This window comes from Sturnus vulgaris, chromosome 7 (assembly GCF_052056855.1).
Source record: "Sturnus vulgaris isolate bStuVul1 chromosome 7, bStuVul1.hap1, whole genome shotgun sequence".
Taxonomy (NCBI): Eukaryota; Metazoa; Chordata; class Aves; order Passeriformes; family Sturnidae; genus Sturnus; species Sturnus vulgaris.
Genome location: NC_142249.1, coordinates 10,025,145 through 10,038,142, shown reverse-complemented (window position 1 = coordinate 10,038,142; position 12,998 = coordinate 10,025,145). Strand labels below are relative to the sequence as shown.

The following is a 12,998-nucleotide window of genomic DNA, read 5'->3' as shown; positions in this document are numbered from 1 at the left end:
CCTGAACTCGAGTTTTAGCACGTCCTGGTGTGATGTTTAAGTGGATGGGATGTTGTAGCTGCAGGCAGAATAGCCTTTGTGAACAGCTCCAGACAGCCGGGTGAGCAGCGTGGCTCACAAAACACAGCAGCCCATCCCACCGCATCTCTCACATTTGCAATAGGGCATCCTCAGGAGCCGCATCAGAGCCTGCCAGGTACAATGAATAAATGCTCCTACGCTCTCTCACTCTTTAAAGGTGCATTTCATTGCAGCTCGTGCTGTTTGGAAAACAGCGGCTCCCAGCCCCAGGCAGAGGGGAATCTCAAGCAGGAAACATTCCCGCAGCTGCCGCAGACTCTGTCTTGTGCCCAGAGCGGGGCCGGGGAGCGGAGCTGTGCCCCGGCTGCAGTCAGCTCCGGCCGCATCAGCTCCCAGCCCTGCCTCGGTGCCTCTACACCACACCCCCTCGGCCTGAACCCGGAGGGGAGGATCATATTCCGCTCTCATTCAGGAATTCCCTCGGTCTTCAAGGACTTGCTGGGAGTTTGGTGAGTACTTTTCAACAGACTTTCGGTTTTGGCGGAGTAATTCTTTTTCCTTTAGCTGCCTAAAGCAGTGTCAGCCGGTGGCTTTTCTTTAGATGCAGTAGTCAGATGTTTAGATTCAAAGTCCAGCAAAGAGTGCTGCAAAAAGGGAGACTCCTTTCCCTCTGCAAATTTGAAACAGCTCGACAATGAATATACTTGTATGATTAATGCAACTAACGTTTGATTGCCATAATCTCAGTCTGAGGTATTTTAAGATCCAAGACAGTTCTTGGAAAGTAAGCCTTCCTAAAGCTGAATAAGTTAATTCTGATCAATAGCGCGAGTTTGAAGAAAAGCTCTTGCTTTTTGAAGCAATTTCTCCACTGCAGTAGATCCAAGAGAAGCTTGATTCAAGCAGAGTGGTCTGCCAGGCTGTTTCAAATCCAATTCAAATTGAGGCAACTAACATCTGAAGCAATTCATATTTTGAGAAGTACGGGAAGATTTTAGGAGAATCAAATTAAGCTGATAAGACAAAAGCCAATTTCACTCACGGTATATTTGAAATTTACAAGAAAGCCTTAATAAAGGTAATGAATGAGACGCCTAGTTGTATCAGTGTAACAAATGCATACTGTGCCGAGTATTTTGTAATATTTTACTTAGAATAGTTGATGTAAACTTCAGTTTTAGTAACTGTGTAAAAAAAAAAAAAGGCAGCGATACAGCAATACTAGCCTGTATTTTAAAATATTGCTAGAATCGGCTAGTATGTTAAAAGATTGGCGATTAAAATGAGGAAAAGGCCCATAACAATGGGAAATTAGGAATAGGGAGAAAAAATAGCAATTAGGACTGAGGGGAGAGTGTGTGGATGGTCAGTCTGACTCAGTGCTCCAGGAATTAACCATGCAAGTTTCATGGGAAACATGTGAAGATATAAACCTTCCTTCCTGAGTGTCTTCTGGACAGACACAGGGACAGGAAATGCAGCTGTCAGTGCAGATAGGGACAGCAAGGGCGTGCTGGAGGAATTGCTGGGCACCTACTTGGGCAAAGCTGTCAGCCTTTGCCCTTTGGAACCTTCTCCCCATTATTTAATTTCACTATGAGACATTTATTACTGTCTGTGAAGGCAGCAAGTACCTGTATCCACAGCAGATTTCTCTCATTTATTGTTTAAGCTGAATTTGAGAATTATGATCACGTTTACTTTGTGCATAATGTACACAGAACAATGCTGAGGAGGTAAAGGTGATTAAAACACATCCTGCTCTGGCCTTTTCTCCTGTCAAATAATGCCCCATGTGAAATGGTTCATTAAAAAGCAGCCATGTGGCCAATTGCTTGATGAATCAATTTAGTTGAAAATTTTATGACTTTTATGCCAGAGAGTCACTAAGTGCCCTTTAAATTGCCTTTCAGTTATCTACATGTGTGTTCTCACATTGTGCATTGCATAGTTTGTAATTTTGAATTTTAAAGCTTTTCAGCTCTCTGGTGTAACTACATGATGCTTAAGGTGCATTTAGCTTTTTAGTGTGATGCCCACATTTGTTAATATTGTTCATAGAAACTTAATTGTTATTCCTCTAGTAATATTCTAAATGCAGAATTAGAGTTTTATGTTTCTGACTCAGGGCAGATAGAAATTTAATGGCATTGAGTGTATCTACCCCTAATCTCATCAGAGAGTAATTTTGAAAGCCCAATGGTAAAAATTTGGCTCTTTGGTGTCTATTTTAGATTTGAAGGGAAGTGGAGGACAGCATTCAAATATGAGGCAGATTTCCTGGGAAGGGGAAGTTTTAAGAAATTGGAGGAAAAGTGATCTTGGAAACAAAGCAAATGTGTAAAAGAAGGAGCATCCTGGCAGACTCTCAGAACATGTCCAGGTCCACAGTTAGAAAAGGAGAATTACTCAGCTCCAGTTCTAGCTGCAAGGACTGTGTTTCTCAAAAAACCCTTCCAATTGCATAAACAGCAGCAGACCCTGGTACCCAGGTCTTCTCCAGCACAGGGGCACTGATATCCTTCATGATATTCTGATTCTGTGCGTCTTGGATTACTTTTAGGGCACAAAACACAGACTTTTCCCACTGATATATCAGTAAGATTGTTTCTGGAAAAAAAAAAAACCAAAAAAACTTCTCTGGAAAAAAAAGACCATTACACAGTCTCTCACATTCTGGAAGGTTGCTTTAATATCTATATTTCCTTTAAAAAGGTGATTCTGGCAGTAGCTTGTATTGTAAAATAAGGTGGACCTTCTTTAAATGCTTTTTTGCTGTCATTATTTCGTTGATGTGCATTCAGTTAAGTCTGAGAATGTCTGCCAGAAGGACTCAGAGCATATGTATAGGAAGAAGAAGAAAAGAAATTTTTAAATTTAAAAGAAGAATATCAGTAGAACTTAGTAGCATTGAGGTTTACATGACTGTCATATCTCAATTTTGAAGTGAAGTGTTTAAAATCTGTCAAATTCCAGTAGTTAGTACTGTTGTTTGTTTGGGCTGCATTCTGAACAGTCATATTTTTCTCTTTAGAGAGTCAGGAGAGGCTGATGGAGTCTTCCTCTTTGAAGTTGCTCTTCACAGTGAAACCAAGGAAAACTGTCATAAAAAACAGGGACAAATTACCCACATCTGTATGTTCCTCTTATGAAACCATTTAACTTTACAATGGGGATAGAGTGCCCCTGGGGATAGACTGAAGCAAAACCATATGGAGAATTGTATAATTCCTTTCCCTTCATAGCTACTTCACAGCAAAATAGGCTTATTTTAATCCTTTTAATTTTCTCTCACAACTCTTTGTTCAGTCTCTTAATAACTTCCTGTGCTGTTAATAAAGCTGTTTGTTTCCCATCTTTAGTATTGCTGCCATCTTCCTTCATGAGTGCCTCTCATAACTGAGTGTAGCTCTGAAGTTAACCAGGTAATTAGATTTACAGTTTAGTGAGAAGTTAAAACTAGGCTTTTGACCCCCAGGGTATAAGCTGGACCACAGGAAAGCTCAACTTCCTTTCAGAAGATTTAACCTTCCTTCTGAAAATAAAGCATTCCAAGAGAACTAATTTTAACATAACTACATTGAAAACGGTAGTTGCAGCAAGTAGTTAGAAATACAAATTTTATGTAAAGTAAATACTCAGTTGGTACTCTTTCTATGAACTTAAAGAAAAGTCTCTCAAAGTGTGTTGGCATTTGCTCTATGTCCACAGGAGCTGGCACTGCCATCAGAATGAGAAACATGATATATAGTGGGGTGGGAGATGGAGGGAATACAACCCTTCTTTTCTGTGACATTGTTATTTTATGTTGGTTTAAAGTGGCTGTAGGGTGATAATCTGAGGCAGTCTGAATTCTGAGTGATTCCCACTGAAGGCAGTTTCAGCATTTCTAACCTTGTGTGATGGTCAAACATCCACTGCAGGAAAAGTGTCTGTGGTGTCTCCAACTGGGAGAGCTAAACTTGACTGACAGAGCAAGGAAATTTGTATTTTGAACCTCTGTATGTGTGAAATTGTGATTGATGTGGTGATTGGGTTACAAAAGGTGAGTGGGTATGGTCAAAACCAGTCACAAGAGGCATCACTGTGGCAGTGGTTTCCTCCTGGGCCTGCCTCTGGTATTTGCAGTGTCTGACAGCTTCACAATTGAGTAGTCATGCTTCCACAGTGTGTGCAAATATGAAATTACACACCACTGGCTTATATATATACATTTAATATAGTACTGAATTTACTCTCCCCGCTAGAAAAGCAGCTTATGCTAAGCTAACTGACATCTAAATACACTTCTGTTTATCAATAAGCACAGCTGAGGCTTGAACACATGGACTGGACTTTTACAGTCCAAACTGCTAGAAAAAAAAAAAAAAACAAGTTAGACACTTTATAGTGCTTAGATGTAACTAATAGTGCTGCTTGTTTGTTTTGCTAGTGGGTTTTGTGCTCTGGAGTGGTTTTTATTAGGATATTGAAAGCATTCCCTGTTTGAAAATAAGATCAGATGGCCAATGTTTTTGCTACCAACGGGTAGTTTCTGTCCAAGCAGTACAGGCCTGAGTGCAGTGGGTTTGTTTTGTTTATTAAGATTTATGAAATTATGTAAACAAGTTATTTGCTTTAGTCCACATGTAAAAATATTTTGATAAGAGCAGATTTCTTTTCCCCGTTGAAAGTTTTATCAAAATGAAAATGAGCTAGTTATGTGATTTGCTGTAGACAAACCCAGTGTTCCTGTGAAAAATGCAGTTATTTTAATAAATCAGTCTTAATTTCAGAAGTTATAATTTAGTTTGCCTGCATCAGGTGCACTGCTTGGTCAGGGAGCTGGGAAAATTGTTTGCAGGCTTCTGTAGCCAAGGTTTACTGCCACTATAGCTCTGCCTGCTTGATAATATCCAGTTCCCAGCTTTGGGTCATGGATGCCATGGATGGGACACCTGACTGAGCCAGGCAAGAAGGAGAACTCTGTGGAGGAGGAATTTAGAGTCTGGAGCTGAGTGGAGACAGGAGGGCAGAAGTACCTAGTGCCAGATGTGAGCAGACCAGCAGAAGGGAAAAAATAGGTCCTGGACTAAGGTTGGGGACATGGAAAACAGTCTTAAAGCAAGAGTGAAAGAAGTTAACAAGGAAAATGAAAAGGCAAGAGGTTTATGAAAAAAAGGAAGGGACTTCTTGCACTGGGTTTATAAATTTATTTATTTATTTAAATTTCCATTTCAAAATATGACAAGGTGTTTCTTTTCAACTCTTTTATCAGGTGTGCTTGAAAAGCAGCATTTACATCCTTCATAAGAGCAGAAAGAAGGTGGGAATTTAAATCTGAAACAGTGACATCGGGTTACACAACTTTTCAGCATAAAAGTTAATGAAAACATTAGGTTTTCCAAATTTTCTCTGGAGTTCCCAGTTTTCACTTCATTTTCCAGTTTCCATTAGGCAATTTCAGAGATTGGAGCAGTGCAGCAGCAAAGCATTTATGCTAAATGGTGAAAGGTAGGTAACCACCCCAAATTCTCTTTCATGGCAAGAAGGAATTTGAAGTTCTTGGAGGAAGCAGAAGGAGTCCCTGGTCTCAGGACTGACACAGACCATGAGAGCTGCTACAGCAGGGCACAGAAAAAGGGAGAAAAGTTGGGATGGGGGTGGAATTTCCATAGCTTTTGCTTTCAGTCAGTAATGCTCATGATTCACAGTTCACTGCCTGAACTTTATAAAGTTGTTGTGACAGCACAAGGCTCTGGTGACTCTGGTGGAAGCCACTTTTTAATTGACAGCTCATCACTGACTCAGGGATCACCACCAGAACAGAGGTGACAGAGTTCCTGCTCACTTTATTCTTCATATTTACACGTAAGGGAATGAGAAAACAGCTCCAAACCAGCACATGTAATAAAATAATTTTTGAGGGAGCACTGACTCTGCCAGCTGGGAGACAATGCTGAAGATAAGATTAATGAAACCTTTGTCACACAAGTCCTAGTAGGTAATGCAAGATATCATAGGGCAAAGACAATGCCTCTGAGCTATAGGGAACTAAAAAAGGTCTGCTTTTATATCAGAAATGTTAGAATCCTGTCTAGTTAGACCTTTTAATCCTCAATTTTAGGCTGTGCTAAGTTGGACCTCTGACCATGTACATCCTACCTCCTGCTATTAATTCTGCCTAATTATATCCTCTGCCTTTTTTTGTGTGTGTCTTTCTATTGCCTGGGCTGTCAGTGTGAATGAGTCACTTTACAGTCATTGCAATGTCACTTTAGGCCTTTTTCTAAGGACGTATTTTTTTTGGCTACTACGGGAAATGCTAGTTTTATTTTTCTTTTTCCAGTTAGCTTGTTAGAGATAAATGCCATGCTGAAAAAAAAAAGTTTGTGACTAAACATTCTGGGAACTATAGAAATTGATGTTGAAGAGACTGTTAGGTATAAAAAAAAATATATATGCACACACACATAAAAATCCTGTCTCCAAAGGCTGCAAACTGTACAGACAAGACACTGAGTTTTATACTTTTCTGGTTTTGGCAAAAACTCTTTAGAGCTTTTTTTTTTTTTTTTTTTTAATGGTGTCAGGATAAAAAAGGTTTGGTTATAAGGCCAGGTAGTAAGGATCTGTTACTGGGAGCTTCCTTGATTGCTTGTGGTCTACCTTGACTACCTGTATTTCAGCCTGAGGGAAGCTAAATGGCACTAAATGAAAGAGTTTAATTAAATCAGTAAAGAAATCAGTGCCAATTATTACCCACAGACCTTTCATCTCCTTCATCAAGTAAAATTCTTGTCTGTTATAAAATGTCTCATTAAAAGGTAAGGAGTTTGGGAGCAGTAGAATGCCAGATCCTAAGGAATTGTCTGTATGAAATATACATTAATGACATAATGATGTAGAGTATTAATGCTGGACTGATGCCTGGCTGTCCTAAGCTAGAATCCTTCTGGAGGAAAGGATTTGCTCTCAGAAATTTTCAGAATGTGGTTGAAATAATCAGGCAGATAAACATGACTTATTTAAAATTGAAACATTTGCTATTTTTGTCATGACAGTGTTTTTCACCAATGTGTGCATTTGACATTTTACTTGAGCCAAACATCATAGATGAAGTATCTTGAGTTTTGCACTCCATACAAATAAAACAACAACAACAAAAAAACCCAGAATGCTTAAAAAAAATTTGCCAGTTTCATAAGAGGCTTACAGCTCTAAAGTTCAGTTACTGGGCAGCTGAACATCCAGTCAGAAAACCTGGACTTTTTCTACAGGGTTTGGGTTTCAATTGAAAATCCAGTGCCAAGTACACTTTGATCTGGGATTTCATCCTTCCTTTAGGAATAATAAGAAATAATTAAACTACGGAAGGATTTAAGCATTTTATTACCAAAACCTTCCCCCCACTCATCCCAACTCCACCCAAACCTGACCCAGTGTTCTGGGACTGTGTGACCTCCTGGGAAGGTTAGCAGGAAGATAAAGGAGATTGTGTTTGGTCAGGAGGCAGACATGCTGCTGCACAGCCTACATTGTTCCTGCTGGGAGCTGGCCCAGGCATGGAGATGCCCAACTTTTGACACACTTCTGACCCTCCCTTTAAGGGAAATGTAGGAGTAGAAGAATAGAAATACTGTACCGTGGTAAAGGTTTTGATCTCAGTAAAAATGTAGTAATTTGTCTTCATAGTCACCCAGTGACAATTCTGTGTGGTAGCTCATGATACACAAAATTCTATTTCCAAATGAAAAAAAAAATATATATATAGAAACTTATTAAGGATTTCTATTTCTGTTTGATTGCCTCTCTTCTGCTTGGGGAAAAGCTTTTAAGAATATGGGATAACTGACTAAAAACTGATTATTAAATTTTGCAATCTAAATCTATACTCTGCAGATTCTTGGAAGAAGGAACCAAAGCCTCAATTTAAGTGATAGAAAACCAAATTCAAATAGAATTTTGCTGAACCTAGTGAGAGTTTTGATGGCATATGTGGAAAAATTCAAACATGGAAAATGAAGGCTCATGTTTGTTGAGGAAAAACATGGAATTAATCCATGGGTTACTGAGGTTGTGGATAATTAGCAAGTTCCTTTATGAAGAGCCACCATTGTGCCAATGACTACTTCTAAGGAAAACAATGTGTTAGAAATTTGCTCTTTCCCATGTAATTTCAAGAAGTATAACTGTATTTTGTAATTTTTTTTATTCCAGTGACCTCACTGGAGCCAGGTAGTTTGAAAGTTATTGCTTTATATCTAAGTATCAAATCTGAATATTTGATGGTATTTCTGCTTTAAGTGAGCCTAGATGATGTCGAACTATCACCAGCTTTGTTTATATTGTAATGCTAAGTATCTGTGCAGTTCTTTGAATTTTTTACTTAATATTTCTCCCCATTCTCATTCTTATTAGTTGTGGATTTATTTTAATTTTAGTTGATGTCAAACTAGCATCATAAATCAGATGTCTCTCAAATCACACAAGGCAGTCTTAGACAACTTCAGGTTACCTTGTACAATTACTTTCTATTTTAAAGCATGACTGGACTTTTTATCAGGGGTGAATTAAAAGAGTTGTTGTAACTTTTTTTTTTTTTTTTTTTAACCTTTGGATGAAAATGCATAATTCTTCCAAGGTCAGATACTACAAAACTTTGTACATAAAGGATTTCAAAGCTGGAGTTCCAGTTAGAATGATGATACAAAATGCTACTTCTATTTCTTTGAAAAATACTTGAAAATTAGCAACTTTAGCTCTTGTTCATTTTTTCCATTTACAGAATATTTCAAAGCTTGTGCATTGGTTTCTAATCCAAGAGAGGGTATTCCATCTCTGTTAGAAAACAATAATTTGTTTACAGAATTAAAGATTAGTCTTTGAGGAAGATTTTGAAATCATGATTAAAAGCACAAAATGAGATCTGTATTAATTTGCAAAATGTTTTGCCAATTTGTTTATAGATAAAGCTTCTTATTTGTTCCCACAGAAGTTAAGCTTAATAATTGAGTTTAGAAGGAATCCAAGACATGCCTTTTGTTTTGTTTTGTTTTGGCAGGAACACATTATGATGTAGAACCTATCATGGCCATATTTTCTGGCTAAAATAGAAATTCCTTTAAATACAAAATTTTTGTTCCAAAGAAAATTGGAAGAAGTCTGTGTTTTACATTATATACTGAAGCCCTCTACAGGGTATTTTCAAATTTAAAAATTACTCAAATAGTTAGTGCTGCTCATTATTTCACCAAGAGTTGAATTTAAGAATTCATTTCCTTTCTATTATATGCTGCAAGGTGGGAAAACACTGAGTATGCAAGAGGGAAAATTTGGTAAGTTTTTTAGAGACAAATGAGAATTGTACCTCTAATTTGGTGAAGACATGCTGTTTTCACAGGCATATAAACAAAAAACACGAAAGACCAAAGAGTATCTGAAGGCTAGGAACTTCCTAGCCCTTTGATTTTTAGGTTTTATTTGCTTAATATTAATTAGAATAGTAAAAAAAAAATAGTGTTGTACTTTAAGAGAAGAGGGTAGGGAACCAAGGATTATGAATAGGGAATTGATCTGTTGGTAACAAAGATGATATTGAGTCTGTTCTCTAATTAAAATCCAGAGATCCTTAAGGAACTTTTAGTTAGTTGTAAAGCATGTATTTCCAAAAAAGTTAAACCAAGAGTTTTCCAGAGTTAATTTCATGTGTCCATGGTAATCTCATCTTTGGCAACCTGAACATGCCAGCTGCCATGGAATAAAAGTATTTTCCTCCTGTCAGTGATTGCACCGATTCAAAATGAAAAATAATAGCTCTGTACTTAATTGAGATTCTCAGTATTAAAGAGACCTGCAAGATACAAAATCCTGCAAGATACAAAATCCTGCTTAAAGCGCCAAAGCTCATGTTACAAAAAAATGTCATGGATTCCTCTGAAATGCAATTTACTCAAGAATCTGAGAACTTGGGAATTATAAATTGATTCGTTGAAAATGTTGTGACAATGAATCTAGGTTCTGCAGGTGGAGTAGAACTTGCAATGATTGACATAGCAAGCAACACTACATTACACTGTGTAATCAACGCCAGCACATGAAAAGTACCAAGTGTTTCATGTGGTGATGTGTTCTGGGAGGTGATTTTGGTTGGGGTTTAGGATGAAAGCAATAGCAGTGCCTCTAACCTGTGCTGGAGATGGGATAGGAGACTTGTAATCTGCTGAGCACAACTGCAATCCTCGTGTTGTTTGTCATTGTGCTTACAACGTGATTACACTAAACGAGCTCACATTATCTCCAAAGCTCTCAGTCTGTGTGTCTGCCCACAGCGCCGTGCACTGCCCTGATAATGACTTTTTGCAGAACCTGACTGACTTTATCAGTTGTCATTGTTATGTTACACAGGGGAGATGAAGGGGAGAAAGAAGAGACATTCCTTACCTTCACCCTTCATGTTGCTGTTCTTCTGTATGGCCGGGCACGCAACTGCTGAGCTGGATGACAGCCAAGAGGAGCACGGTGTGGGTAAGGGATACTAGAAAACACCTAAAACTCAACCAACAAAAATCAATCACTCAAACAGCACAGCCCACTATGCACTGCAGATGTAATTCTGTACTTGAGAACTTTTGTGGGAAAATTTTGAAATTGGGACTAAACTAAAATTGGTCTCTAACTAGGAGAGAGATACTTGGAATTATCTATAAAGCTTTAGCAAAATTGCCTTCTTCTTGAGGCTTCTGTTTCCCAAGCTTTTTGGAACATCTAATCCTAATCAAACACTGGATTAGATATCAAGATAATTCCTTTAAAGCTCTGATTTAGGAGCATGGAAAAGTTCAATGTTCAGGCAAGGAAACATAGAGCTGGTTAACTCAGGCTTTGTTTCCTCACAAAGAGAAAGCAGAAATATGATTAATACCATTGTAGATTAGTGTTGTTCTGTTCCATGCACAGATCTCTTGAGTCACAATTAATTTGAAAAGCTGGATTTAAAGAAGGTGCAATTACTGTCCTGGTAGTTTTCCTGGGCCTTAATGAAGGTCTTTGTATTGCCCCAAGTGATTTGATATCACTGGATAAGTAAAGGAGTTGGACTCAGTCCTTGTTAATCCCTTTCAACTCAGGGTATTCTACAATTCTGTGACTAAAACCTCACCAGTTGAAAATTTTTTTAGAAAAACAGTGTGAATAGAAAAACTATTAGAACTGGGGATGTTCTTGATTTTTCACTCAGTAAGATCATTGTTTCCTTCACTGAAATTAAGATGGATCAGAATTCTAGACTGCATATCATTGGGAAGGGTATTTCAATTTCTTCCCCAACAATTCTGAGAAAGATGAGGTAAAAAATACACAGCTGAGGCCACAATAAAATTTCCTTTTTCCTTTGAGGAAATTACTTGAAACTCTGATCACTTCTTTAAGCTGCAGAGGATTTTGAAATGGATGTTTTGTTTGACAAGTCTGATTTTCAAGTGCAAATGAAAGTGCAGCTAAGGGGGACCTTTTTGTTATATTTTCTCTTATTTCCATCCAGATTATTTCTCTCTATCAGACTTTTGCAGCAGTGTTTTGAGACAGAAATAGTAATTGTGCAGTCATGGCTATAGTGAGATAGGACTGTGTCACAATTAGTTACAACAGCTTAAGATACGCACTGTTCCAGGTTAAACATATCCTTAGAATGGCTGTGTAGTAAAAGACTGGTTCATGCAGGATAAATTTGTTTCTTTTTAACTCTGAAGTACAAAAATGCCCTTTTTGTTTGAGGGCAAGGTCATATTTATCTTTGCTCCACAACTCTTAGTGCTATATAAATTCTTCACCAAGTTTGCAGGTCATGAAGGCCAAATCAGCTTGAACACTTTGTCACCATTACAAGAAATCTGGTGGCTTAATTTTTTTCCTCTATTTACTTTGTTTATAAAAGAAAATAAGTAAATAATCTCAAGGAAATTAAATAGCTATTTTACTGGGGGTTATTTTTTCACTGGTTATTTTGCAAACTGTTACTTAAGATAATGTGACCACTAACTGATTTAGTATGAGAAACAGTTCTGAACTTCTGGGCTTTAATTCTGAAGTAAAAAGCCATCAAATGTGAGGCCTAGATATTAAACTAGGATCCTGTTTTTGTGGTTGCTGAAGACTCAGTTGCAGTGTTTACAATAAAAAAGCTTTTGCTGCACTCTGTTTTCACAAAATATTTAGATTGTTGTTAATTAAAATTGCATTTGTGGTTTCTCAAGATTTAACTTTTGGACCCAGAGACTTTAAATGTCAAATTTTTGTGGGCTGCAATATCATTGATAACATTTATTTTTTAATTTAGATGATTATAAAGTAATGACATTTTACTACAGCATTCCATAAATTTCAGGCATTAAAGGATAAAATTAGTTGTGTGCATCCATTATTTTTAATGTCATAATTTTGGATCACATTGAGTGCAAGTGCTTTGTGAATTTAAGAGGTGGGGTTTTGTCTATTTCAATTATAGTTATAATCAAGATTGCGGGGTCAAGTCCGATGGAATGAAAAAGGATTTTTCATTTGTTCTCTTCCAGCAAAATCTGCCACTTTTCCATCAATAGATAAGTGTAATAACAAAAATGAAAGGTATAAAAATAACCAGGTTATGTATATTGTTCATTAATCCCTTATGTGGTAGGCAGAACTTTAGATGATATTCCAAAGCCTGAAGAAAATGACTCACAAATGGAATGTGCTTTTTATTCGCATGTGAAAGCTTGCCAAGAATAAATATGCCTGCCTAAAGAAAGTGTAGGAAACACAGGGTAGGAAGAGCACTGAACAGTGTGTGGGTGGGAAGCTGTCAAGTTGACAAAGATGGAGAGAAAAGAAACAGCTATTCATTAGTGACAAGGTGCTTAGTATTGATACCACTTATCAAAGGGAGACATTGCCAAGGGAGGCTGGAAAGATGACAGCATATCTTTATAATTAAGGATAACCACGGAAATTCATCTAAA

General features: G+C 37.6%; 1 protein-coding gene across 12 annotated transcripts in view; it reads left to right on the top strand.

The window, feature by feature from the left end:
• LOC106855919 (calcitonin gene-related peptide type 1 receptor) overlaps window positions 1-12,998 on the top strand; it is a 196,390-nt gene that overhangs the window by 94,169 nt on the left and 89,223 nt on the right. For 6 of the 12 annotated variants that reach the window (XR_015804774.1, XM_088167754.1, XM_088167757.1 and 3 more), the window contains exon 3: window positions 10,408-10,527. Coding sequence is in view for 11 of the 12 variants with exons in the window: in XM_088167754.1 (XP_088023880.1) it covers window positions 10,408-10,527 (120 nt within the window). In the remaining variant the exon portion in view is untranslated. Of the gene's footprint in view, window positions 1-146; window positions 531-5,278; window positions 5,327-5,447; window positions 5,515-10,407; window positions 10,528-12,998 lie in introns of those variants that run through there. The other 6 variants (XM_088167763.1, XM_088167762.1, XM_088167760.1 and 3 more) reach the window with 5 other exon arrangements.